Raw genomic sequence first — 27,490 nt, forward strand, 5'->3', positions numbered from 1 at the left:
TTTCTTGGCTCCATACCTCCATACTTTAAATTGATCCACGCAATTCTCGACAACGGTTTAAGAGTCTAAATATTTTCTAGTGAACCAATGAATTTAATAAAGTTTTTTTGAAGGTCAAAAATCTGAAAACAAAAATACAAATTTTCTAGTTTCATCAAAAATATTGAACTTTTTCACATTTTGTCTAGACCTTCTAGGAGAATAATTGTAACATTCAATTTCAAATTTTCATTCAATTCAATCTAGCTTCATAATTACCACGTAACTAGAGACAACAATTTAAACTACAGTATTTATCTGACAATGAGTAACTCTAATCTAATCGGGGGAAGCATCGATGAAGCTTTTAGCAAAGGTCAAAACTTCAAACAATTTGAAATTCGAACCTATGAGGCTAGCAGATGCCTCGGAGAGGAGTAACCAATAACAAGAAAAAGGCGTTTTAAGAAAAGTGTGACAATTTGTTCAAAATTTCAGTGGACAGAATTTCGTGGATTTTCAAAAAGTTGTCCAAATTTCAAAGGGAACTGTAGGGTTTTTAACTTTAAGTCGCGTAACTCTGTAGGTTTAATTTCAAGGGCTACTGTGTCAACTTTTGGAGTACACGAAACTTATGCTTTACTTTTAGCACATGAGTTCAATAGTAGTTCGAATTTCATCTAGTCTGAAATTTTAACCCTTTTCAATCAAGACATTCTAACTAATGATTTCACACTCGATTTAAAGCACGTTTAGTTTTCGCCACATCCACCATTTGGCCATGCCACTTTTCATCTGCCGTTTATTGCCTTCAATCTTACTCATCAACCGTTTACGTCTCTCATAGTAATCCTTCTCTTTTATGTACCAAACAGGCGGCCACCGATTCCTCAACAGCTCCTTTTTCGTCTCATCGGTCAACATCGTCTGCTTCAAGTAGCTGTAATTTTTGCACATGAAATCATAATTGTGACTCAGATGTGTGAACAACCACTTATGCAGCGCGTGGGCGTTGAACAAATTGCATTTATCAATTAGAAGAATCGAGTCTTTCACGCTTTCCGGTTGAGTTTTCGTGTTCAAATCCGCCACTAGTTCGTGCTCCACTAATGAAATCAGTCGGTCTAGACAGAGTCTGTTGGCGAATTCGATGACGTCACACCATTCTGATATATCCATTTGGGATACTTTCAGAATGAGCTGGTCGCAATAGAGATATCCAAGTACTACTTTCAGAGCTTCAGATGAGATGTCTGATACATCTAGGTGATGACCTTGACTCTCCCTGAAGGATCCGCACAGCAACGAAGACATGAACTTTGACCTAGACCACAAAATATAATTTGAAAGGAACGAAAATTAGGTTTTTAAAACTTTTTATATTCTCAACAAAAAATGTCCAGCTCACTAACAAAAAAATCAAAAATTTTTCAAATTCTTTTGTAAACACGCGCGCAAAAACTAATAAGAAGGAAAATTGTAATAATGAAAATTACCTTGCCACCAAAATATATTTGTGTACAAATATGCTCTCCCCGTTCACTCGGAAGACAAAATTGCCTGTCTGGTTCAATTGTTGCGCTTGGAACTCCTGTCTAAGAAACTCCTGACGCCTCCCAACATTCATCAAGTTCTCGATCTCCGTATCTGGCTTAGACACACTCGAATTTGATTGGTTCATAATATTCGGCAGATTGTTTTCGGAAGAAGAGGAACAACTGTTCAAACTAGTACTGCTGTTGTTGTAGTGAGCGAGATTGGTAAGCACTGCGAGTTTGGATCTCGTGTTTGTCTTCCCAGTTGAGTCTGCAGAGGATCCGATGAAGATGTGGTTTTCGCAGTTCATGGACATATTGCGCAGATGGATCACAAGGTCATGCATCTGTGAACAAATAGATTCGAATCAATAATTCGGTTACCAATAGACAATTCCACAAGATATTCTGATCTAGTGCAATTTCTCGATCAAAAAGATTTCGATTTTAAGGACTCATTGACTGCCTTTATATGAATTAAAAGGTATAGGAAATTTTTAATTTTTAAATTTGTCAGGTTCATTTTAAAGCGTTGACTAAGAAGAATTTTACCAAGAATTTGGGATCAGTTATAAAAAAAAGCAAGGCAAAAAAATTGAAAAACATTCAAAACAGTGTTAATTAACGTGGAGTTAATTAAGCAGCCAACCCGGATTGAGAGTATTTTTAACTGACCTTGAACAGCTTAGCAGACTGCATGAGTTCTAACTTGGAGCAGTGGAGCACTTTGGAGGGCAGCTGAAGATGATACACAAAGTGAAGTAGGAGAGACACGTGGTTCTTAGGAATACCAGAATGGACACACACCTACGGTCAACATAAAATTTAAAAAAAAGACACACTTTGTTCTAAGGTTTGTAGAGGATTATTTTGACACGGGAAAAGGGGTGTTGAAAATGTTGTACACTTCTTTAGCTCAACAATTTCCACCAAAAAAGACATTTTTGACGCAAGCTCCCCCTAAAATTTAGTATACTTGGGAAAAATGCTATGTAGCCAGGAGCTATCGTAAATTAAAACCTAAGAGGAGACCACTGGAAAAAGTTTCAAAAAACCGAAATTAAAAGGGAGTGCAGTCGCCTCTCCACATATTACCCATACCCACCATACGGACGCGGTAACCGAGCAAGTTAAACAGCGCATTTCGACATAATTTTTTCATGCTCGTTAATTTTACGGAAAACTATTTAATGGGGACATGAAATGATTTTAACGTTCGGTTGAAGTCTACAATTCAACTAATCTTACGAATGTGGTCAAAGACAGTGACGACAAAATTACACTGCATTCGAGCGGGTTTATGTTGCCGTCAATGTCTATTGTCACAGTCACAATTTGAGCTGAAATACAGAATTTCAAATTCCATATTTCTGCCTCGATGTCCATCAATATTATTCCTACAATATCACCTGTTGAGCGCAGTTAGATGATGCCTCGGCGTCATCGAAGAAATCGCCTCCTGTTGTTCCTCCGCCTACTCTGTGTCTATTTGGAAGACGGTTGTCCAGGATGTAGTCAGACACATGGTTCATTTTCAGAATCGGAAGTCCGTTCAAAAACAACTCCGATCTTTTCAGACCGCCCACTTCTGATCCACAACTGAAGCAAACAATCAATGCGATTATCATATAAATAATACAAAAAATTTGCTTAAAAGAAAGGAACAAAGAAATGAAAAAAATCCTATCTCGGAATGGTAATATTATCCGTACGAATATTATAGTAGAATATCCAATAATAATGGACCATGCTTAAACCACCAGTTGGTTTACTCATATATTATTCATAATCTAAATGATTAACATATAGAAGTCTGATGATTAAATAAGTATCTATTTATACGTAAAGCCATATATACTAGTTCATATAGGGGACTGTCTCTCAAAGGATTTGAGGTCAAGGTCAGCCAGACTTAAAACATAGAGATTGAGTTTAAGTTGCTATTTGAGCTGTCTTATTCGAACCAACTTTAGATGTTACAGACTAATATAGATTATGATTATACCTTTCATGGAACTAGTAAGGGTATAACAAATAACGGAATCTTGAAACTCCTGTCTAAAATTGAAATGAATCATTACGGTGGTTACTCACTTGTCTCGGTTTTCTCCATTATGTTCCGAATCCAAGTCACTGTCGCCTCCCGTGTCGCTCAAATCATTCAGCATACTATGCAGAACAGCCTGCTGCTCAAAAAACACCGAAAACAGTCCCGAACTCTGAACCAGAAGCAACTTGTGACAGAACAACTTAGTGGATCCACAGCAAAGCACAACATCTGCAGTTTCCTCCGATATTGCCAAAGATGACAGGTCTGCCAGGTAGGTTGATTGCACGACAGGAGGTAGTTGAGGGTAGGGTGGTTCCGGAGGGAGACACGGAGCTTGTAGCAAGGGTTCCCGAACTTTTCGCAGATGGTTCATAGTGTACATCCTAAGAATGACATATTTTATTGCAGTAAAACACTAACACGGAACGCCTCTGATATACGTTAAGAAAGAAGGCAGCGCAAAATTATCTTAAGTCTTGCATTACAATGTCTTTTGAGCACGAACTTTGCAACTTATGCTAAAAGGCCAACTACAAATCCCAAAAAAACTTTCATCAACAAGTATTGAAAACAATCTAGTATTGTACTCGATTAGGCCCGTGAAACACTGATTTATAAACACAAAATTTTTACGCGTCAGAAAGCGACTAGTACATACAAGTTTTGTAGCAAAAAAACTCCAGACCGAGTTTCGAACCTTGCACTGCGTTTGTGTATTAAAGCGGCTCTGATTGCATTCTCGAAAACATCGCTGACTCCGTAGCCAGTGAGTACCGTGCACTCGTAGTAGGGCAACCCCACATTCTCGCACATATCCCTGGCCTCGTCTGGATTGATTATGTCGGAGGCCTGGATCTTCCTGTTGAACTTACTCTGGAACTTGTGTTGACTCTTCAGGTCTTTCCACCGCATATCCAGCATAGTTCCTTGAAAGCATTAAAAGAGAACCGTATAACTTCAAGAAGTTGTCATTTATAAACTTTATGGAGACAAATTTTGTTAATTATTGATTAACCATTAAAAAAAAACTTGCGTATTATCATTTTTCAAAGTATTTCATGATCAGAGTCCTTGCGCTCAGTTTATCAAATTCGAAACTAACCCCATCTAATCAGTAACCAGGATCGCCGGTTGCTGTGTCAAGGGCACAGAATATTCCGACCATATTGTTAAAAATTTATATTTCGACCATATTGTTAATTTTTTTTTTCCTTTTTTCAAATTAGTGTCATTTGTTTTAGCGTGGAGTGATAAAAAGATCAGACGAAAGCCGACAGTCAATTCGACTTGGATAAATTTGACAGTGAGAGTAACATCGGCAAATTGGGCAACAGTTTCTCAAAAAAAATGACTAGAAAAACGACAAAAAAATACTTTTAAAAATCAGAACTTATCTATTTTTAGAAAATTTTTTAATTTCTTGAAATTTTTTTATTCCCAAGACGGCGCTAAAAAATTTCGAAAAAGAAATCTACTGTAGTGAAACAAAAGTTTTGCACCTTATTCTACTATTATATGCCTGCTCGCTCGTTTAACTCGCTCGAAATTGAACTGATACCCATTTTTTCTCGACTAAGAAAACTTTTAGAAATATATTTTTTTTAAATTTCGTTCGGATCAAGGCTGAAAGGGATTCAATGTGATATAACACTCTACTCAATCCAATAATTATTTGTGCAAATTGATTTGGTTGACAAAAAATAAGCCTGCTCGCTCACTTTATTAGCTCGAAAATCGACAAAAATCAAAAATTTCAAGCAAACTTTTTGGACACTGAGAAAATGTTTAAAAGTTTTTTGGATGTCGCTCGAATCACAACTGAAACGGCTTTAATATGATACTTCACTTTACTTATTCCGATGATTATTTTGGTACCTGATTTTGCGTGGAAAACAAAAAAATGAAAACTAAAACACACCAGAATACAAAGTTCTTCCCCGTTTTCAATGGTCGGAACAATAAATTAACAGATCAAACAGCAATTATATGAAGTCTCTTTAAAAGACCTCAATTTAGGTGTCCATCTAATAATCTTTAGGGGCAAATTTTAATACGATGTCTGTCAATGACATGTTGACAATAATGATGACTATTTTGACATACCTGCCAGAATGACCGGTATGTTTTTGAGGAAGTGGTGGATCTCTCCCAGCCATCTGGCAGTGACGTTGTGCATGGACTTGCGGTCACAAAGCGAGAAGCACAGCACCACCACGTCAGCATTCTGATACGCAAAGTTCCTGCGAACCAAGGACGAATTTAGTGTTAAAGTTGCTATATTGAGGATCATGCCAAAGTTTAAGCAAAATAAAGAGTCTTAAAAGTTGACTCATTGAGTGATTGAGCTATTTCTCAAAGCTTTTTGATATTCGCTAAGCTTTTCCAAAAAAAACTTACTGAATGGAAAAACATCAGTCGCGCATCTTAGCATCAGCGATAACATGGATATTCTTTCTATATAACAGCAAAATCATTGCAAGCAAGTTCTGCTGCGTGGTCAAATATCAAAGAGTCCTTAACTCAGATTTCGTGAAGACTTCTAACCTGTCCTTTGAATGGTCTCCAAAAGTGTCCCAAATCCTTACAGAAACATGCGCCCCATCAATGCAGCACTGTGCCAACTCCTGCACGTCACGTCTGTGCTTGTACTGATCAATCGCCCAAATAGTCGGCACACAACTCTTGTTCAACTCTTTCTCACTGAAGGTCCTTTTACAAGCTTGAGAAAAAGCGAGTTTGCTTTTACCCGAACCACTATCGCCAACGACAACGATCTTTATGTTTTCTCGCAACGGGTGATCATATTCGTCCGCGTAAGCACACGACAATTTTGCTGAGCTAGTTGTCCCACTTGTCGCTAGCGTGGAACTCACAGGAGCTGTTCTTGGAGCTGCAGTCGTAGTTCCCTGATTCGTTGTTTGGTTGGGAGACGCTCTATTCGATTCACTCTGATTCGCTGACCGATTCGGAGACGCAGAGGCCGCAGTACTCGTGCCCTGATTGGTTGTCCTGCTGAGTCGGTTCTGATTGGACGAAACAATTGAAAGTGAAGCTGACGAAGATGGTTGTTCTTCTAAATTAGCACCATTTTGCAGAGAGATTGCACGGATTTGTCTATTTGCGGATGACGATGATACTAAAGGTAAATTATGATCCAATAACCTTGCATTATTCTCAAAACTTCTAAGGTCTGAACTCATTTGACCTTGCGGATTCCAATTATTATGTACGAATTCTTGATCTGGCGTGATACGCGAAGGTCCAGCCAACGCCACGTGATCAAGTCCAGGGTTACTTTCTCTTCCCGTAAATATTATATTTGGCTCTCTCCGAGGTGGTCCAACACTATAATCGTTGATTCGTCTGGCCGAAGTTTCGAGGGTTGAAACACGTTGATGCTCATGGCTCATAATTGTGCAACAACTGAAAAAATACAATCTACAAGTTCCAAAACTTCTCTGCATAAGGAACAAAATGACATTAAGCTAGTTTCAAACTTTCTCAGTGTGAATGAAGAAAAACTTAAGAAAACTTCAAAAACACACGCTGAGATTACTTTATATCCATAGCTGGGAAAAAGAAAGGAATTTTAGAAACAGAACCAAATTAGGAAAACTCATCAATTCCATCAATACAAAGAAAAATAAATGAGTGAATTTCTTGCACAGACGCAAAGTTACAGATCGCAAACACTAGTTAAAAATGAAGAAAAATTTAAAATAAAGGTTGAAAATGTTTCAAAACCTTGAAATGACAGGAGTAGCCGGTTGCTATGAACAAAAAACACAAACCGATTGAGGATGAAAAACCAAAAAAATCCAAGTTTTTATAGGGCAATTATTTTTAATTAGGCTTCCTGGTCTAGAACTTAACATTAAGCTCAGGCTTAAAACAAGCTAGCGTGTAACGCAATTCCGGTGCTGCAAACACATTAGTAACGTGAAAGTTGTTTATATATAAACTAAATGAAAAAAACAACGAAATGAATGCAACTCATAAACGAACCCTTAAAGGACAAACAGCATTAAACCGCACTTCAATATTAAAAACATTGAATCATATTGTTTTGCAAAATTATCAAATTCATCAAATTCATAATCCAGCGTAACTAATTTTGAAATTTCAGAATCTTTTTTCTAAATTTAATTGTAATGCTAATGAAAAATTTTGAAATATCAAAATAACAAAAAATTCGAAAACTCAATGAAAGAAGCAAAAAATAAAGGATGGGAGGCAACATCTGCATCTGCTGGAAGTAACCTTACGTAAACCCATCAAAGATTCGACAATTTTTTTTTGAAATTTAACACATTCGAAAATTTTCAAAAAAGATAAAAACCACATATCTAAGAAAGTAAAAGGCGCTGGGCAGTCATATTTGGAGTCCACATAAACATCCCGAGAGTACCTTGAGAGCATGTCGCCATAGTAGAGAGTATTTTAAACTTTGTGAAGTTTAAGATCTTGAGGTTTTGATAATTTTTGAAAGAGCATAAAAAACGACATATGACCAAAACTAAGATAATTTGAGCAATCAAACTTGAAGGCACGATCTGCAACCTCTGAGAATACCCTGAGACCACTCCGCTATAGCGTTGGAAATTTCAAATTTTGAAATGTTTTTTTTTTATTCAAGTTTTTTCAAAATTTTTTAAAAAATTTTTGAAAACAGGTCATATCTCGGAAAACATGTCATATCTCGGAGCAGTCAAATTTGTATGGAAGATTTGCACGCCTGAAAGTACTATGACAGCTCTTCAAACCAGAGAGTTAAGACTTCCTGAAGTTTTTTTTTCTATCTAAGTAATTTGAAAATTTTGAAAAAAACTTTTATATCTAAGTTATTTGAAAGTTTTTGAAAAAATCAAAAAAATGTCATATCTCGAAAACTAAAAAAATTGAGACATGTTTTGAAGCAAAATTTGGAGTTTTTCAGAGTATCCTGACAGCACGAAACTACAGAGTTCAGAATTGAAATTTTCGTGGATTTTTTTGAACCTAAGTTTTATGAAAACTTTCGAAAAAAAAAAATCACCAGAGTCTTCGTATCTCGTGAACTGAAAAAATATGTGTATTCATTTTTTGAGGCCCAATTTTGAGGCAGCATCGCACTTTTGAGTTGCTTATTTCAAACTGGAAGAAAAAAAAACTGATATCAAGCTGAAAACTTTCTTCACCATTGCAATTTACGATAGAGCTTAAACGTGCCAAAACTCTTTCGTTAAATAAGCGAAAACAAGACGTTACAAAATCTTAAGCATGGCGAGATAGTGAAATCATGGTGAGATAGTGGCCGAGAAATCTTATTCAACAGAAGCGAAGCCGACCTTTGCATGAGCTGGAAAAAAAAGCAAACAAGTCATTGCAAACTAGCCGACTAAATGAGACTAAAACCGCAAAGTCGAATTTTTAATGTCGAAAAAAATTAGATCTATGAAAAATTTATCATGTTCATCTCTTTTTTTTGTATGGAGTTCGTTTTGAGAAAAACATGCCAAGTAAGACAACTGAATGGTAAAAAAAATAGCTTGGCAACAAAACTTAGGAAGCGGTTATGAAGCCAATATTACTTACAGTAGAAAGCTGTTGAGACAAAAAAAATATCGCAAAAATTAAAGTGCCATCAGACACAAAAAATCAAATTCTTATTTGCTCATAAAACGGCTGAAAATGAGGTGACTAAAGCCGATATACTATAAACCAAAACCTCTTAGGCCGAATAAATTCAAATAAAAGTTGAAATCAAGCCATTAAATTCCTCGTTTGAAGGGCGACTGGTTAACTAAAGAGCTCATAATTGATGAATCACGATTAAAAAGGTTCTTCTCTATAAATCAGGATTGAAAAGACATTTATACGATAAACCTTGCAAGCATATCGCATGTTAGTATGTGGTACCTAAATTGGCGCGAAACAAATTAATCCAAAATGTCTCTTCACTTGTAGCACATATAGGGCGACGCCAAGCACCGCAAGGTGAAAAGTAGGCAAATCGGAGCTTCGAATTGCAATAAAACATAAACGTAGCATTGCAAACTAGCCGACAGAAAATAAAGCCAAGCCAAGCCAAAATAAAGCCTTGAAAAGTAGATCGATTAAAATTTTCATGTTTGCCTCGGTTTGTATTGAAAATTATTCATTTTGGAAAAAAAACATGCCAAAAAAATTGAATTGAAAGGTAGCATCAGAAGAAAACTTACTCAGCGGTAGCGAAAATACCTCAGCAGACACCCCGTTGACACGACAAAAAAGAGAACTGAAATTATAATAAATCGGGGCAAGTAAATATACAACCAAAATAAAAAACCACCGAAGTCATCTTGAGAACGAAGTTATTTACGGTAAAAATAGTCCAGTATCCGGTTGCAATAAAAAAATTCCCTTGGTTATCACCAGAGCAAAATGTATTTTTGATTCATCTGAACTCATTCAAAAATACTTATATAATTTCTCGAAAACGCTGCCGAACAACGGTAAACTTTAGTTATTGGAAAAAATGAATGGCCGGGGCGTAATTGTCTCATAAATATTGGCTTGTTTCCAATATTACTACCGAACAATTACTGGAAATATTTGTGAAAAAACTCACCTATTTAAAGATCCCATAATTAAGGATTAGTTACAGTTTTTCATAATTGGCGCAAAGCTAGTGGGGCACGATTTCGAGAACTGAGATGGTGAATTGATATCATTCTAGGGTTGCGTTATTGTTATTCTACAGTTCAAAGCGACCTTTATTTGAGAACTACTGTTGCTTGTCATGAGAGTCAAACACCGTACGAACAAAATGCAAATTAACGCCACTTACCAGGATCGAAAGCAAACGAGAAACAAATTTGTAAAAGCTATTTGTGTAGTTTTATGTATCAATTCCACCAAAGTCAGGATGGCTATTTATCAGCCAAAGACTATTACTGTTAATGAACTACCAAATCACTCACTATTATTTCCACAGCAAATACTATTTTTAACTGTATTTTAAACTCAACAAATAGATTTCAACAATCAAGTTTTTGATTGACATGATGAATGTATAAAAACATAGCATTGGTACTAAATCGGTGCTGAGAAGAATTGAACTCTGAATAAAATTATTTACTTATCAGTGATATAATTAGCTTAAGAATAAATATAAAGCGCCTCATTTAAAAACCAAGAACCTGAAGGTTGAGCTCTCAATCAAATAATATCTTGACTAATGCCACTCAAATCACGATTTATGTCCGTGATTAAAACCGATACTTAAAATTATCTACAATAAAAGAAAATACAGAGATCTTGATACCACTTTTGGCAGTTTGAGTAATATGAGCTAATTTTGTTGTATTGACAACCAATATGACAATCTGGTTTAAATAACAAGAAAAAGCAAGCTTTCAAAAAATCAATTCTTATATTTATTAACAAATTATTTTTTAAACAATTTCTTTAAGATTGGACGTAACGAATATTGATTGACTGAAATAAAACTATGAAAAGCATCATCGGAAAGCAGATTAATTCAATGCGAATGGTTGCGTCCTTTTGGAAACAGCAGAATTATTCGACTAGTAGTGTAATCTTCACGTCATCGTGCACACCTGTAGTTAACATATTCATTGCTTTTTCAAAGAAAATTTTTAAAAAAATCCGCATTCGACAAACCTCTCCTTAAAAGAACTTTCTAGGTAAATGCAGATATTTATTTTAACACCTGAAACCATAAACTCAGTGCTTTAATTAAAGTTATGAGATACTATCGCCAAAATATTATCTGATTAACCCTGGGCCTTAAGTGTCTTTAAAGTTTTATGCGCAAACAGCGGATTGATTAAGCTGTGTAGCCCTTCAAGCCTTATGTATTTTATGAGCGCGATTTCGGTTACAGAACACAGCCCGCCAAGAGCTAAAAAACGTTATTACACTAAATAAAAACAGACCTTGTGCGACACAAAACACAAAAAAACACAGACCACTTCCGATACAGAAATAATATTTAAAGAAAGACTTTGTGGCCATTTTTAGTTACGGAACACAGCCACTAGAGAGCTGAAAAAAGCTATTACACTAAAAAAAAACAGACTTCGTGCGATACAAAATACTAAAAAAAAACACAGACCACCTTGCGATACAAAAATAATATCTGAAAGAAAGACTATCTAAAAACGCGACAAACTAACTATTCTTAAAAAAAACAAGTTGTTAAAGACTAAACGCGGATCTAATTCGACAAACTCCAAACACCGGCATAGGAATTATAACTTGAACAGCGATAAAACAGCGATATATGATGAAATCAGATAATTTTATAATTTCAGAAAGTTTAGGTAAAATGCTTTAATCTTTGCTATTTTGACTTCAGATGAAAGATATAAACATTAAACAAGACTGCTTGTAGACCAGGGCAAAACCCTGAATGTTGCGACTACTCTCTATATCTGAATCAAAATATCACAATTTTTTTTCTAAACTTTGTTTCTATATTTTTGTTTCTCAATTTATTCACCACAAGCTATATAAAGTACCAAGTGATATATTCTGCACGTAATAACATTTGAAAAAGGGCAAGTTACTCGCTCAGTTCAATTTGGAAGTAACTAATTTGCAGCTTACGCTTTAATATAAAGAAACATATTTTCACGCGTTAATAATGCCAAATTGAATTATAGTCGTCAAGAAGTCTCAAACCATTATAACTTTGTGAAAATTGATCACAGGTGAAATGTCTTTTTATATTTGTGCTCCAGAGAGCAATATTTCAGATGATTTAAAAAATTTGCATCAGAAAAATTGCTTCGTTTGAAAGACGAAAAAAAGAAAACTGAGAATTAACGTTTTTCACTCACAGAAAAAATTGGTCAAGACTTCATGGAACTAAATTACTTTAACCACAACAGAGATCCATCAAAGTAATTGATTTTTTTTTTTAATCATCACATAAGTAACAAAAACTACGCTTTCGAAATGACGCGGGCAGAACATAAGCAGACAAACGATATCCCCAAAAATTATTTAAAAAAACTTTCCAGCAGAAAACTTTCAACTCAGAATCAGAAGAGCTTCTGGCCAAAATTTAACCCGATACATTTGACTCCCAAGCATATGCGTTACCTTTACTCTTTAGCTCTTAACACACTTCCTCTCAAAAGTTAATGAGACTTCAAAGATTTTTTAATCGATCAGAATTAAAAGAACTAAATTCTTTTCAAAATTGAGATGGAAGAAAGATTGCTGGTGAAATGATCGTACTTTCATTTAGCGACCGCGATTTGAAATCCAACTCACTAGTACCTATAAATGACGAAGAAAAATCCAAGACATTAACTACAAAAAACGCATGCCCTGAATGAGTGCATATAAAAAAAAACAGAAAAAACACAGTCTTGTATTTTCTGTTTTTTGCTTTGAACTGTTTTGTATTCAATACAAAACAGTTCAAAAATCAAGACAATGAACAAAACACAATCCAATACAAAACATTCCAAGCTCATTTTAACGATCAAATACTACCAAGCCGACTGTCGGTTTGAGGTCACCGGTGAGCACGCTAAGCGCGTCGCGTCGATAACCGGCTCTTATTCTCCTATAGAGCCTTAGCCTCTGATGGCAAGCTCGCAACAATTTGGCCCGACTGAGGCGGTCACTATTTTGTTGTTTACCTTGTTTGAATTAAGACAATTCTTGTCCTACAGGCTCCGCCTTTTAAAAACAACAATTGTTTGGATCGTTTTGTACTGGATTGTTTTCCGTCCAATTTTATACTTTTCCGATTTGTTTTGCATGGGACTGGTTTGTACAGACACGCTTGAATGAGTGAATATAGCAAACAGAGAAAAGAAAGTCAAGGAAACAATAAATGCATTACACCTTGAAGTTTTTCTTTATTTTCGAGATACTTTTCTGATGCACACCTAATTGACCAAACAAGAGAATACTGGATCAAAAAAAAATTTTCTTGTTCCGTTGAGAAATCTAAAATTTAAACCCACTTCTGAGATTCGAAAAATATCAAAAGTCAAACCACCGAAACCAAAGAAATGAGCTTAAGCAAAGTTTAATTTTTTTTGACTTATAACCAATACCACACGATCTTGGTCCACTAATATTTAAAAACAGGTTGAAAATTTGAAACCACGCTGCAAGAATAGCCATCCGAACACAGATTCTGGTGCAAAAGAAAAAATTTAGAAAAAATTCTGAGATAGAAAAAATTTTGGGTTGTATTTGGGTGTTCGACGTTTAGTCTAATTTATACAAACACAAGGAAAGAAAGATTAATATTCCAACTAACCATAAACTTGTAAAAGAAAAAAATAAGAAAAGGTTTCGAAAAAATCCTAAAAACTTTAAATTTGAAACTTCTCGATTTACTGTTTGGATTTATTTCGCATCGAAAACAAGGGACATTAAATTGTGTGCTAACCTCATAGCTACGGGCAGCCCCAATGTTAGCTCCGACCAGAGTGGAAAAAAAATTGTCAATTGCGGTATTTTTCCAAGCAAAACTAGGTACCATTATAAACGCTAGTTGGACATAAATACTCAATTTCATATAAATCTCTATTAATTCTCAATTTCATATTATTATATTAATCTCTTCCAGTCGCTAATCAGATTATTTTAGCGTTGCGAAAAACTTTTGTCTTTATTTTTCCGTTTTTCTACTAATTTACGAAGGAAACGGATGAAAAAATCCCTTACTAACACTGCTGCTATTTCAAGTTATTTTCGTTAGTATCACCTCATTCGTGCACACATTTCCCTGATTCAAACATCTCCCACTACCTTAAAAAACCAGCGAAACTCATAAAAAAGCGGGAATTACAGAAAGAAGAATTTATTTTAATTAATTCAATATTGATTTTAATCCTTATTTTTTAAATTACCTTACGCAGATAATTTTTATCAGAATTTTCTATGCTATAGCAAACGGATATCTTCCGTTGTTACTCTTTTCAGTGTTACTCTTTTGCACTTTAATCAACGTATTGAAACTTTACTATCACTCCAGGCAAAACTACTACAATAGAGATGCTACAATTGACGGGTGAATTAGGGGAAAAAATCTTTTTTTTTGTAAAGTTTTGTTTAAAACAAAAGAACGCTGTTATGGTGATTTCAAAGGACACGGGTGATCCCTTGAAATACGATTCTTTTTCATTATTCAGTTCTAGCGTATGTTGCTTCAACATCAAAAAATGTTGCTTTACTATTGATATAATGACGCGTCTCGAGCTACCAGCGTCTTAATCAAATGGCGACGATAAAGCAAAATCAAATTATGCTCTTTATTGAAAACAACGAAGGGAAAAAAGCAATGAATAGTTTTAAAAAAATAAGAACCCTGCAAAAGCAGCTCGCTATCATACGAGACTATCTTCTTCTTTTTGGCGGCTTTGAGGGTTCCAACTAGAGCTTCGAAGATGTTGGCACATTTATCGTCGGCAAAAAGAACTCCGAACGTCACGACTGGCCGTCCATCAGAGTTGGATTCCTCAGAGAGACGTTTGATCTCTTCTTTCAACATTTCAACTTCTTTTTCAACGTCCATCGAATCAATTTAATCTGAAGTGCCAAAAATTACAACAATGGAAACCAAATAAGTGAACTTTAAATTGCCACAAAAGACCTCAAAAGTCCACCCTAACGGCTTCACTAAAGAACACTTCGTTTAAAATTTCAAAAAAAAATTCTGAGAAAAATGAGCTCATTTCTGTCTGCTTCCAACCTGTCTTGCATAAAATGTGTAGATATGTTTCTTTATCTAGCCATGGTCAGACATTATGTTTTTAGGAAATCGCTACACTGTTAAGGCTAACTAGACAAACGGCAATATTGATGCTTTTGTTCAGGCCACAATTTTTGAGAACTCTCCAAACTTCAAGGGCCTCAAAAGCAACTTCAAATAGGAAAACATGATGATACTTTTGAAAAATGTGATTCTGATTTAGAAAATAATCGCGGTTCAAGATTTGCTGCTTCTATGACGTTCTAAAAATTGCGTCAACATTAGAGAGTTGAATGATTTAATGTAACAACAATGTAATTGAACAAAAGCAACCCAGGATGAAAAAAAGGCAATTCACTAACTATTAGAAATTAACTATTACTTGGGAGGTCAGTTACTAATGGTTGAAGCATTGAGAATTACTCGTACAGCAATCAAATCAGATTATGTCCTTAATGAATTGGGTTGATAGACTTGCTTAACTTAGCGGTAATTTTGCACTTCGCCTCTCATGCGAAGTAACAGAGAAAAGTTCGAAAAGAAAACATTGAACTTTAGCCAGCAATTGGCTTTGAAAAAAGTAGGCCAAATTAAACCAATCAATACATAATATTCAATTAAATCATGATCAATTTCAATTTTATATTCACAAAGGGTGAAAAATAGCTCGGTTGTTGGACATTTTTTGAACAACAAGAGGTCGTTTTTTACCGCAGGTGGGTTAAAACCTTCCAACATATTACTCAACTTCTGATCAATTCCGGTTAAAATTAAGTCAAAAACACTGGAGTGAGACTGTGTGCAACAGCAAAACAGTCACAAGCATTTAAAGATTTTGCTGCACCCAGATTTTGCGATGAACCGAAATTTAAAGAATACTATTTGGACCACATAAGAACGGCCTATTTTTTTTTGATATATCGTAAATAATTTGCAAATAAAAAGTCTTTTTTGTTTTATGAGACTCCCAGAGTTTTAAAGGTCCCATACTCTACGGGTGGGACCTAGGAAGAAGTGGATCCCAATAAATCAATAGTCTTGAATACGCAGATCCATAAGTAGGACTTTTGGACAAACAAAAAAGTAGCCGTAAACAAGCAAGGGCAGCCGTTTGCTGCGCAAGAAGCACTTAATGCTCGGACCACAATCATAAAACATAGCCAACAGGCACTTGGATAAGAGTCAATGAACGCACTTAAATAAAAAAAAAACTGTTATTTCGAAACAAGAACCCACTTTCGTAAATGGAGCGCGCAGTTTCCCTAAGTTTTAGCAGACGAATTTGAATTACTCAAAAAAAGCTTTAATACGTAAGTGTATTCACAAAGACATTAATAAGTATGAATGCACTTCTGTAGTTATTACAGCATTTTAGGACTTATCACTGAAAAAAATCAACATCAAGACCTAGACATGCAAAAATATTTCATACTTTTACTTACTAAAGTTCATTACAAATTTACATGCACAAATATGACAGCTTCCCATAAAAGTACCAAAAATCACTTTGAAGCTCATAGAGGACCTAAATCAAAAAAGAATTACTTCGTTCATTATAACTTAAAAAATAGGTTGAAAAACAGACTGCAAATTTCTGTTCACGAGTATTGAGACACAGAGGCGAAGTTTCACTTCGCAAACACCAGCGGGATTACGACAAAAAGCAGCTCTAGAAAAAGCAATAACAAAAAAACTGAAATGAGCCTCGAATTAGCAAAAATTTGGTTAGGTCTAGGATTCGATCTGCGACCTACTGCAATCAAAATACTTTGAGTCTTACGCACTAACCACTCGGCCACGCATGGTTAACCACCGACAAACACTAGTCACGAATAAAGAAGCTACATATGCTAATAAATTGCCAATGCCATTCAGCAAAAGTGGCACCCAATACAAATAGACACATTTTTGCAAGTAATAAATTGGAATATAACAAACTGAAGACATCCACACCAACTGAAAGCATGTAAAAAAGCAAAGCATAAAGCCACTTTATGTATAAATTATGCACTTATGATTGTTATGCTGTCTGAAACAATTTTTTTTTCGGTTCATTTGATGAAACAAAAATGCATCAAATGTGTTATTTTATTACGATTCGAATTTGGAACCACATGCTATCAAAAAGTTGTAAAGGTGTTCCAAAATAGGCACCAATATTTGCGACTTAGGTTAGAAAAATAGGTTCTTAATAATACACTAAGCTGACGCTAGTGTAAAAAGTGTTCGGTTCAACAACACTTTAAAGCATTGCATCCTAGTTTGCGGCATAAGTCGATTAAATGCAAAACACACAGAGGTATTTCAAAGTTTCGCACCATTTGCGATACATCACATGATAGCGTGACGAGTAAAAAAAACGATATCGAAAAAAATTAGACCCATGAAAATTTTCATCTCACGATTTGCCTCAAATGAAAATCATTTTGAGGAAAAAATTCCAAAAAAGACAATAACCAGCGTTAGATTATTCAGCATTACAATTTTTTGTAGCGGAAATTAAGCCGACAATAATAGGGTAATAGTCAGTTGAGCCGAGAAAAACCAACCTTGACAAAAAAAACTGTTCTAGTCCCCTCAACAATCAAAACTTTTTTTGCTCTTCAAACTACTCAATATGAAGGCAATTTGCCAATCTAGCATATGCCTAAAGCTATAAAGTCAAATATACCTTTCAATTAAAAAAAACAGACAAACAAATTGAAAAATTGGAGTTTGTATTTTACAACCAAGAATACATCCAATTTTTGAATTTCGAAGAAAAAATAGATGGCCTTAAAGCTTTAAGAATTTGTAGAACAATTTATGATGGACACTTTTTGTTATATTTGCCCAATTCAATTGAGAAAACTGGATCAATAGGTAAAACTTTCATTTCACTGGGAAACCTGATGAATAAATTCAATTTTCGAAACTAGTAGTCGATCACGTTTTTCGTGACCTTTAAGATTTGCTGTTCGATAGTAGAGTTTGCCTTCCTTTTAACAATGGAAATGCACTGAACTTAACAAGAAATCACAGGTCAAACCGCGAAAAACAAAAATTAAGACTCACTACGAAAACTACTCTTAAAAAGAACAGTTATAGAAACAATAGAAATGGTAAATAGAAACAGGTCCCAATATGTTTATGGGTTTGGACAGGTCTGTTGGTAGTCCACTTTTTACAGGTGAGTCCTGTTAACCAAGCTCTTTACAGAAATCGAATTTTTTGTACCCGGTTGCAATACATTTTCTAATCTAGCCAATTAAAGTAGCTAGCCACGAAGATGAGAATTTATATTTTTTGATAAACACTAGCCGTCAGAAAATTCTCTACTTATCACTGTCAACAAAGTAAGCACATTTCGAGAATCCGATAATAGTGAAAATGGAAACCTGGTGATTTTTATGGAAAAAATCTGGCCTTTAAGTCGTTGTGGCTGAGAAGACAACTGAGTTTTCTGATCCTTATCAGAAGATAACCAAAGTTGTAAAACAAAACTCACCTGTGGTTCAAAACGATTGTTTTTTTTAAAGCTCAAGTAGGTTTTAATTTGTGGCGACTACATATACATTGGAACTTGCCCTCGTACTTGATCAGTCGGCTCTAGCAATGAATTAAACACCACCACATTAATTTAGAGAATATCATAGCGACAAATGAAATTTTGTGTTAAATAATAAGAGCCTAAGGAGGGAAATAAAAAGGGAAAGAGTCTAAAATTCAATACACTAACCTTGTTTTCGGAACCCGCGCTGGGTGGAAAAAAGCAGAACTAGAAGTACTGCCACTCAATTATTTATCTTTTGTTGCCTGGGGAGCACAAGATAAATAAATTTGGAAGACTGGGGTGATATAGGAATGAAACGAAATGCTATCGCGACATCAAACCAGCAGGAAATCATTCAATTTTCAGATCAAACAGAAAGCGAGAATATAGGGTTGCTTCAAAGTTAATCCTTTTAGATCAGATTAAAAGAAAAATTAGAAAGAGCCTCTTCGTCTCTGAATTGAAAGTGGGGATTGGATCAATGAAATGTAGATGGCGTAAGATTCAGGAGAGGGGAAAGGGGGGAGGGGTTAAAAAGAGATAAAAAAAAGAATAAGGAGGTTCAAATTAAAAGGTAGGTTGAAATTTAAAATGAGGCTGAACAAATAGAAAGAAGAAGTGATTAATTCCACTCACAATACAACCCAAAGACAAAGAAGAATATCCTCTTATTTTGCAGGCAAATTGGCAAAAATGACTTTACGTCACAAGTTAAGAGCGGAAACGTTCATGGTAACTTTAGCAGAAGTAATTCACGCGGGCACAAATTGGTTTAAGTGAAAAGGGCAGCGCAAAATGAGGCAGAAAATATGAAATTTCAGGTCACAAGAGAGGTGAAAATTTCAACTTTGCGTCATAAAAACGTGCGCTTAAGATAATTAATGCCAACTGCAAAATTAAAGCAACTTGATAGGACAGACTTCATATATGCATGTGACCACAGAGTAGAAAAAGTCTAAAAATATACACTATCTCTGGAAAATAGTTATCTATTTTAATAACCACTGGAAAATATGTACAGAAATAAGCTTTTTCTGTGGCGAATATAGTCACTTGCTTAGTTACCCTGTGGTTATTGCATCCGAAAATATAATAAAAAATTCATCTCTGCTGGAGTTACCAATGAACAAACCAATAACTTCATATTTGCTCTTCACTTTTTTTCCTATTTCGCTGCCGCCATCTGAAAACACCATCAATATACCAGACTGTAAAAACAATTAATAATGTTTGCAAGCTAGTATTTCCATGTAAAGGGGATGGATCTGTGATCTGTCTATCTCAAATACAGGCTTTTAGCAGTCTACATTTTAGATGACAAGTATTTGTATGAGCTTGTAGCATACAAAAAAGCTAGCGTAACAAAAACGCCACGCATAATATCCTTTCTGCGAAAACGTATGTCTACCTAAAAGTTTGTCAGCTTTAATTCCTAGTGGCGTCTTTTAAGGCAGGTGATTTCACTTATTTGTGAAGGTGTTTAAAACTCTTCATTTTCCATCCCCTTTTAATGGTATGTCGCTTCCTCCTTTTTCGCCATCTTAAGCTCTTGACACAGCTTTCTACGAGCTTGTATGACGTTCTGGTGTCGAAACTTCAACACTACAGATTTAATAAAAGTGCGAGACAGCGGTAAGCAGTTTTCAATACGCCAAATAAGGCTAAATTATGGATACACAGATATTGCAACTGCCATAAAAAAAGCTAAGATCTTTCGTCTCGAGACAGTTAAAGTGTTTTAAGGTGGTCCTTTGTTACCGGGGTCTTTCTCGGAAACACTTAGCCGATGTCTGGTCCGGTAATAATGGAATGCGGTCTGTATGTAGACAACCGCGTATTCATACTCGTCAATAAGCAGACAAATACTGTATTAACCAATCAGAATCGAGATGGGAAAGCAAATTTACAAAATAAATAATTATTAAGTTCTCCCTTGTCTTGATTCTGATTGGTTAATATAGTATAAGTGTGCCTACTGACGAGTATGAAAACACAGTTGTCTAAATGATGCTACGCAACCGGTAATACTATAGCTACACTTTGCTCAAATGAGGTGGTGAAATAAACTTTAGATCCCGGTGTGGAACAAATGATAGCATTGTGCGTGACAAAGTAATGGTTCGCCAAAAAATATGAGCACATAACGGCTGAACTGAATTTGAGGCGATGAAGTTCCTCGTTTGTCGTTACCTACTTAAAAAGATCAAAGTCGATATTCTGAGTGTTACTGGTCAAAAAACCAGATATGGGAAAATTAAGCGCGTGAATTACTGCTACAGAAGGTAGGCCGAAAAGCGTAGAAGTCCATATATAAACCAACACAAAATCCGATATAGCAATCATTGTTGATAAATATGTCTTTTTTGATTAAGACGATTAAAAGCCCTGAAAGTTTAGAAGCTCTCAACAAGAGGCTTCAATAAAGAGAAACATATATAAAAATTGAAAATTAAGCCGACAAAAATACACCAGAAAAACAAAAGTTCGAATAATCAAATATTTCCAGAAATAAGTCAAATTATTAGGTACCGAAAAAAAGGTCCGTCCAGGATTCGAACACCGGACTTTAAGATCCCAGAGCACGCACTTTACTGCTATAAAAGCGTTTTAATGGTATGTCGCTTACTCCTTTTTCGCCATCTCAAGCTCTTGACACAGCTTTCTACGAGCTTGTATGACGTTCTGGTGTCGAAACTTCAACACTACAGATTTAATAAAAGAGCGAGACAGCGGTAAGCAGTTTTCAATACGCCAAATTAAGCTAAATTATGGATACACAGATATTGCAACTGCCATAGAAAAAAGCTAAAATCTTTCGTCTCGAGACAGTTAAAGTGTTTTAAGGTGGTCCTTTGTTAGAGGGGTCTTCCTCAGAAACACTTAGCCGATGTCTGGTCAGGTAATAATGGAATGCGGTCTGTATTTAGACAACCGCGTATTCATACTCGTCCATAAGCAAACGAATACTGTATTAACCAATCAGAATCGAGATGGGAAAGCAGATTTAAGAAATAAATAATTATTAAGTTCTCCCTTGTCTTGATTCTGATTGGTTAAAATAGTAAAAGTGTGCCTACTGACGAGTATGAATACACAGTTGTCTAAATGATGCTACACAGTTGTCTAAATGATGCTACGTAACCGGTAATTCTATAGCTACACTGTGCTCAAATGAGGTGGTGAAATAAACTTTAGATCCCGGTGTGAAACAAATGATAGCATTGTGCGGGACAAAGTATTGGTTCGCCAAATAATATGAGCACATAACGGCTGAACTGAACTTGAGGCGATGAAGTTCCTCGTTTGTCGTTACCTACTTAAAAAGATCAAAGTCGATATTCTGAGTGTTACTGGTCAAAAAACCAGATATGGAAAAATTAAGCGCGTGAATTACTGCTACTGAAGGTAAGCCGAAAAGCTTGGAAGTCCCTATATAAACCAACACAAAATCCGATATAGCAATCATTGTTGATAAAATGTCTTTTTTGATTAAGACGATTAAAAGCCCTGAAAGTTTAGAAGCTCTGAACAAGAGGCTTGATTAAAGAGAAACATATATAAAAATTGGAAAACAAGCCGACAAAAGCACACCAGAAAAACAAAAGTTCGAATAATCAAATATTTCCAGAAATAAGTCAAATTATTAGGTACCGAAAAAAAGGACCGACCAGGATTCGAACACCGGACTTTAAGATCCCAAAGCAAGCACTTTACTGCTATACAAGCGTGAAGGGGCTTCGAAGGTTTTGAGGTCCCATAAAAAGGCAAGTTCAAAATCTTATAAGCTGTTCACTGGATAAAAAGTCTGGTTCCCGATTGCATGTCATTTGCTCTCGCAAATGAAATCACAATATGTTGTCAATATAAATTTTTAATCGAATAAATCGTAAGCTCTTCGAATACCAGGAACATTCTATGATTGACAGAGTTTTTCAAGATGGTCCTTTGTTAATGGTGTCTTCCTCAGAAACACTTAACCGATGTCTGGTCCGGTAATAGTATAGCTACACTGCCCTCAAATGAGGTGGTGAAACAAACTTTAGATCCCGGTGTAAAACAAATGATAGCATTGTGCGGGACAAATGGTTTGTTCGCCAAATAATATGAGCACAATTGGTGAATTGAATTTGAAGCGATGAAGTTCCTCATTTGTCGTTACCTACTAAAAAAGAACGATCAAAGTCGATATTCTGAGTGTTACGCCAAATAATATGAGCACATAATGGCTGAATTGAATTTGAGGCGATGAAGTTCCTCATTTGTCGTTACCTACTAAAAAGATTAAAGTCGATATTCTGAGTTTCACTAAATAAAAAACCAGATATGGGACAATTAAACGCTTGAATCACTGCTACGGAAGATTAGCCGAAAAGCGTGGAAGTCCCTAGGAAAACCAACACGAAATCCGGGATAGCAATCATTGTTGATAAATATGTCTTTTTTTGATTAAGACGATTAAACGCCCTGAACGTTTAAAAGCACTAAACAAGAGGCCTGATTAAATAAACAACGATGACTTCCGCATGATAAAAATTTGTGGCTTTTATTTCAATTAACTTGAAAGAGAGTCTAAAAATACAGACGTTTAAACGGTATTTTAAACTGCCCTTTTTAAAACTGATTTGATACACAGGTACAATGTACGAAACTGAAAAAAAAGATTGTCTGAAGAAAATATTCACTTCCTTTTCCAAAACGTGTCTGCATTCCAATTGTTAACGTAGCTGTCAATCATTAGTTGAAACAAAAATACCAAAAAAAACATGAAGTAAACGAAATCAAAGGCCATGTTGATTCGCCAAGTTATGTAAGCAGAAAAAAATGAAACATATTTTTGGAATTTCGAACTTAATCAACTAAATGTTTTTTGAAAATTCTAAAATCTTTGAAGATATACATTTTTTTCGATAAAATTACCAGAATTAGAAGATTGGATCGAAAAGATGAACAAGTATAGTAGTTAAATTCAATTTTGAAAACGACCAGTTTTTCGTCATTGTTCCGAACATTTGAAAAATGGGGAGGAGCTTTGTAGTCGGATTTGTTTGAGTTTTTGCCTTTTTTTTTGGTTTCCAAGCAAGATCAAGACCCAAAATTAATCATCGAAATGGGCTAATAGATACATCATATTAAAGCCTTCTCAGTCGTGATTCGAACGACATAAAAATGTTTCTCAGTGTCGAGAAAAATGTTTCTCAGTGTCGGTTTGGGATTTTGGCTTTAAATCTAATTTCGAACGCTTGAAGCAAGCCAGCAGATTTAATATAAAAGGATAAATTGTGAAACTGTAGGCAAAATGTTTACTGAAACTTATACTGCGTTTTTGGAACAAATTGAATTTTTTTTTCTGATAAATTTTCCACAAAACCGTTTACCGATTTTCCTATTTTTCTATTACTGTCGAATATACCTAAAATTCAGGTTTGCTTCAGATACTTTCATCACACCACGCTCAAGAAACATTAATTTGAAAAAAGCAAGAGAAAAATTTTCATGTAATTTTTTTTCAGAATTTGGTCAAAACATTCTGAGCTACTTGCACAGCAACCGGGTACTCTTGTTTTTTTTTTGTGATTAAAGAAAATTTTTTCCTTCCGTTTGACCTAGAAACAGTTGATCGTTAACAATATTTAAGACATATTCTGAAAAAAAAAATCACGCGACCTGAATAATCACCCTACTCTTTTCAAGGTTTAACACCTGATTAGAAAAACTTACCGCAGCTTAAAACACTGCCAAGGAAATAAGACAAGCAAAATAGACGCCGTTGACTGACAGGAAATTAGACCAAATAGCAGAACGCATTTCAAAAATTTATACTTTTCAGATTTAACATTTTTTATTAACAACAACGATTCATAATAAATAATTTGACCAAAAGAAAAAGAGACAGAAATCACTAAGTAGAAAAAACACTTAAAAAGGAAATACATCAGCAAAAGTCTGGAAAACACAAACGCAAAACACAATCTTTAGCATTAAATAAAAAATAGTATCGGTGACCGAGAAGCCACAAGGACGATAATACTTCGCTAGACGACCGTTTAGTCGAAAACAAAAAAATGCCCGAAAAAACCTCATGAGTTGATATGTTTCACTACTCGAAGATAGTATATTTCAGACCTCTAGAAACATAAAAAAATTGGAAATTAAGCCGTCAAAAATACACCAGAAAAACAATAGTTCGAATAATTAGATATTCCCAGAAATTAGTCAAATTCTAAGGTACCGAAAAAAAACAAGGTCCGGCCAGGATTCGAAGACCGGACCTTAAAATCCCAAAGCACGCGCTTTTTCGCTGTACAAGCGTGAAGGGTTTCGAAGGTTTTGATGTTCCATAAAAAAGCAAGTTCAAATTCTTATAAGCTATTTACTGAATAAAAGTCTATTTCGCGATTACAAGTCATTTGCTCTCGCAAGGAAATCACAATATGTTGTCAATAAAAATTTATACTCGGTTAAATCATAAGCTCTTCGAAAATCAGGAACATTCTATGATTGACACTTTTTTGATACACAGAGGTGATGCGGATATTCAAACTATTCGTGATACCAACTGAATACAAAATTTTAAGCAAGCGGACAGAAAATGAGACCGAACAAAGACAATTGGTTGAAATCAAATTCTGAACTTCATACATTGGTCGCGAATTAAGTTTATTTTGACGCAAAACTGTTAAGAAACACTTTCGCAAAAAATCTACTTTCGACTCTAAAACAAAAAAAATGATACAATAAAAGGCAAGTAAGCCGATCTACTATGAGCGGAAACCATTTAAGCCCAAAAAAATGAAACGAAGAATAATCACAAAATTGGAGCTGGTTGATTTGAAAATTATAGAAATAAATAAATACTCGCGAGTAACGCACCTCCGGTGCTTCGAATTTTCAACAACTCAAAAGAACTGTTCTTTGAGTGTACTCTGACAGCACCCATTTACAGGGTTCGTAATTACAAATTTTGCAAGTTTTTTATTCAAGTTTTTTATACAAATTTTGAAGAACCATAAAATTTGTGAAATTTTATAGTTCTACAAAAAAATTAAAATGAACAAAGAAACGTCATATCTGCGAAACTGAAAGCAATTTAGCAGTCGCATTTGGACGCAAGATTTGCAGCTCTTGAGAGTAACTTCAAATTATGTTAAGTTTTTCATTCGTTTTTTAATTCAAATTTTGAAAAACCATAAAAATTTGTGAATTTTTTTTATATCAAAGTTTATAATGAATTAAGAAACATCAGATCTGGCAAACTGAAAGCAATTGAGCAGTCGCATTTGGACGCAAGATTTGCAACTCCTGAGAGTACTCTTACAGTACCCAACTACAACATTGGGAAATTCAAATTTTGAGAGACTTCACCTTAAATTTTCTAAAAAAAGAAACCAGAAAAAAATCACATTTCGATAACCGAAATTTGAGCATTCTTTTTTGATGTCAATATTCGCAATCTTTGAAAGTACACAACTACAGGGTTGGGAATTTCACTTTGACGAATTATTCTGCAATTTGAGTTTCTGAAAAATTTCCAAAAAATCACAAAAAATCGTTATATCTCTTCAACAAAAATGATTTGAGCATTCTTAATTGGAAGCCGAATTTGCAACCCATGAAATTACTCTGACAGCCCCCCCCCCCCCCCCCCCCCCCCCAGTACAGGTTCGAAATTTCAAATTTAAAAAAAAAAAATTATTTTTCACGAAAACTTTTTGAAAAAATCACAAAAAAGGTCATATCTGAAAGCTGCAAGATTTTGAACAATCCTATTTGGAGGCAAAATTCGCAACTCCTGTGAGAACCCTGACAGAGCCTCACTACAAAGATGATAATTTCAATTTTTGTGAAATTTTTTATATCTAAGTTTTCTGAAAAATGTTGAAAAAAAAAAATCCTAAAAAAAACGTCATATCTCGAAAACTAAAATAATTTGAGCAGCCTGTTCAAAGGCAACATTTGCAACCACCTGAAAAAACCCTCACATATTCCAATAACAGGATTGATATCTTCAAAGTTTTGGAACTTTGTAACATCTAGGTGTTTTTGAAAATTTCCTAGAAAATCATAAAAAACGTCATATCTCGAAAACTACAAGGATTTGAGCAGTCAAATTTGAAGGCGAAATTCGCAACTCGTGAGAGTAACCTGACAGAGCTTCACTCCAGAGATGGTAATTTCAAGTTTTGTAAAAAAAAAATTTATATCTAAGTTTTCTGAAAAATTTTGAAAAAAAAATGCAAAAAAACGTCTACCTCGAAAACTACAAGGATTTGAGCAACCATAATCAGAGGCAAGATTTGCAACCCCTCGGAATACCCTCAAAAAATCCAACAACAGGATTGAGATCTTCAACCTCTAGGAATTTTTTAAGAATCTAAGTTTTTGAAAAATTTTTTGAAAAAATCACAAAAAAACTTCATATCTCGAAAACTACAACGATTTGAGAAGTGAGAGTTGGAGGCAAGATTCGCAACCCCAGGGAGTACCCTGACAGCACCCAACTACAGGGTAAGACTTTCAAAAATGAGAAATTTTTCAAAATTAAGTTTTCCCGAAATTTTTGAAAAATCTAAAAATTGCCTATCTCGTAAACTAAAAGGATTTGGTTATTCATATATGGAGGACAACTCTGACAATATCCTACTATTGGGCTGCTAATTTCAAACTTGATGAATTTAACACTGAATTCA

The 27,490-nt window shown here is 35.0% G+C and overlaps 3 protein-coding genes across 6 annotated transcripts in view; all 3 read right to left on the minus strand.

Moving 5' to 3' along the window:
* Nucleotides 1-27,490, minus strand: part of LOC134851802 (recQ-mediated genome instability protein 1-like) — a 234,447-nt gene that overhangs the window by 36,666 nt on the left and 170,291 nt on the right. The window lies entirely within an intron of this gene.
* Nucleotides 203-19,871, minus strand: LOC134851801 (rho-related BTB domain-containing protein 1-like). 4 transcript variants are annotated; one of them, XM_063868037.1, is made up of 9 exons: nt 18,990-19,871; nt 6,109-6,987; nt 5,668-5,804; nt 4,262-4,490; nt 3,609-3,947; nt 2,924-3,113; nt 2,190-2,321; nt 1,476-1,861; nt 203-1,303 (listed from the first exon to the last, which is right to left on the minus strand). In XM_063868037.1, exons 2-9 carry the CDS (start codon nt 6,972-6,974, stop codon nt 721-723), a joined length of 2,862 nt encoding a protein of 953 aa, XP_063724107.1. In that variant the 5' UTR covers nt 6,975-6,987; nt 18,990-19,871; the 3' UTR covers nt 203-720. The 4 variants fall into 4 exon arrangements, with proteins under 4 accessions (XP_063724107.1, XP_063724109.1, XP_063724108.1 ...); XM_063868039.1 differs by lacking the exon at nt 18,990-19,871 and adding an exon at nt 10,506-10,819; XM_063868038.1 differs by lacking the exon at nt 18,990-19,871 and adding an exon at nt 10,373-10,498.
* Nucleotides 10,934-18,915, minus strand: LOC134851806 (costars family protein v1g158749-like). The gene is made up of 3 exons (XM_063868045.1): nt 18,759-18,915; nt 14,887-15,108; nt 10,934-11,144 (listed from the first exon to the last, which is right to left on the minus strand). The coding sequence occupies exons 2-3, from the start codon at nt 15,092-15,094 to the stop codon at nt 11,104-11,106; spliced, it is 249 nt and encodes an 82-aa protein (XP_063724115.1). The 5' UTR covers nt 15,095-15,108; nt 18,759-18,915; the 3' UTR covers nt 10,934-11,103.

Source organism: Symsagittifera roscoffensis, chromosome 7, assembly GCF_963678635.1.
Source record: "Symsagittifera roscoffensis chromosome 7, txSymRosc1.1, whole genome shotgun sequence".
Classification (NCBI taxonomy): domain Eukaryota; kingdom Metazoa; phylum Xenacoelomorpha; order Acoela; family Convolutidae; genus Symsagittifera; species Symsagittifera roscoffensis.

Coding starts and splice junctions, on each gene's coding strand:
- LOC134851806 (XM_063868045.1), bottom strand. CDS start 15,094: ATGGACGTTGAAAAAGAAGTTGAAATGTTGAAAGAAGAGATCAAACGT. Junction 11,145..14,886: donor TAGCGAGCTGCTTTTGCAGG/GTTCTTATTTTT, acceptor TGTTAACTACAG/GTGTGCACGATGACGTGAAG.
- LOC134851801 (XM_063868036.1), bottom strand. Junction 3,948..4,261: donor ATACACAAACGCAGTGCAAG/GTTCGAAACTCG, acceptor TGTCATTCTTAG/GATGTACACTATGAACCATC. Junction 1,862..2,189: donor AGTCTGCTAAGCTGTTCAAG/GTCAGTTAAAAA, acceptor ATTTGTTCACAG/ATGCATGACCTTGTGATCCA.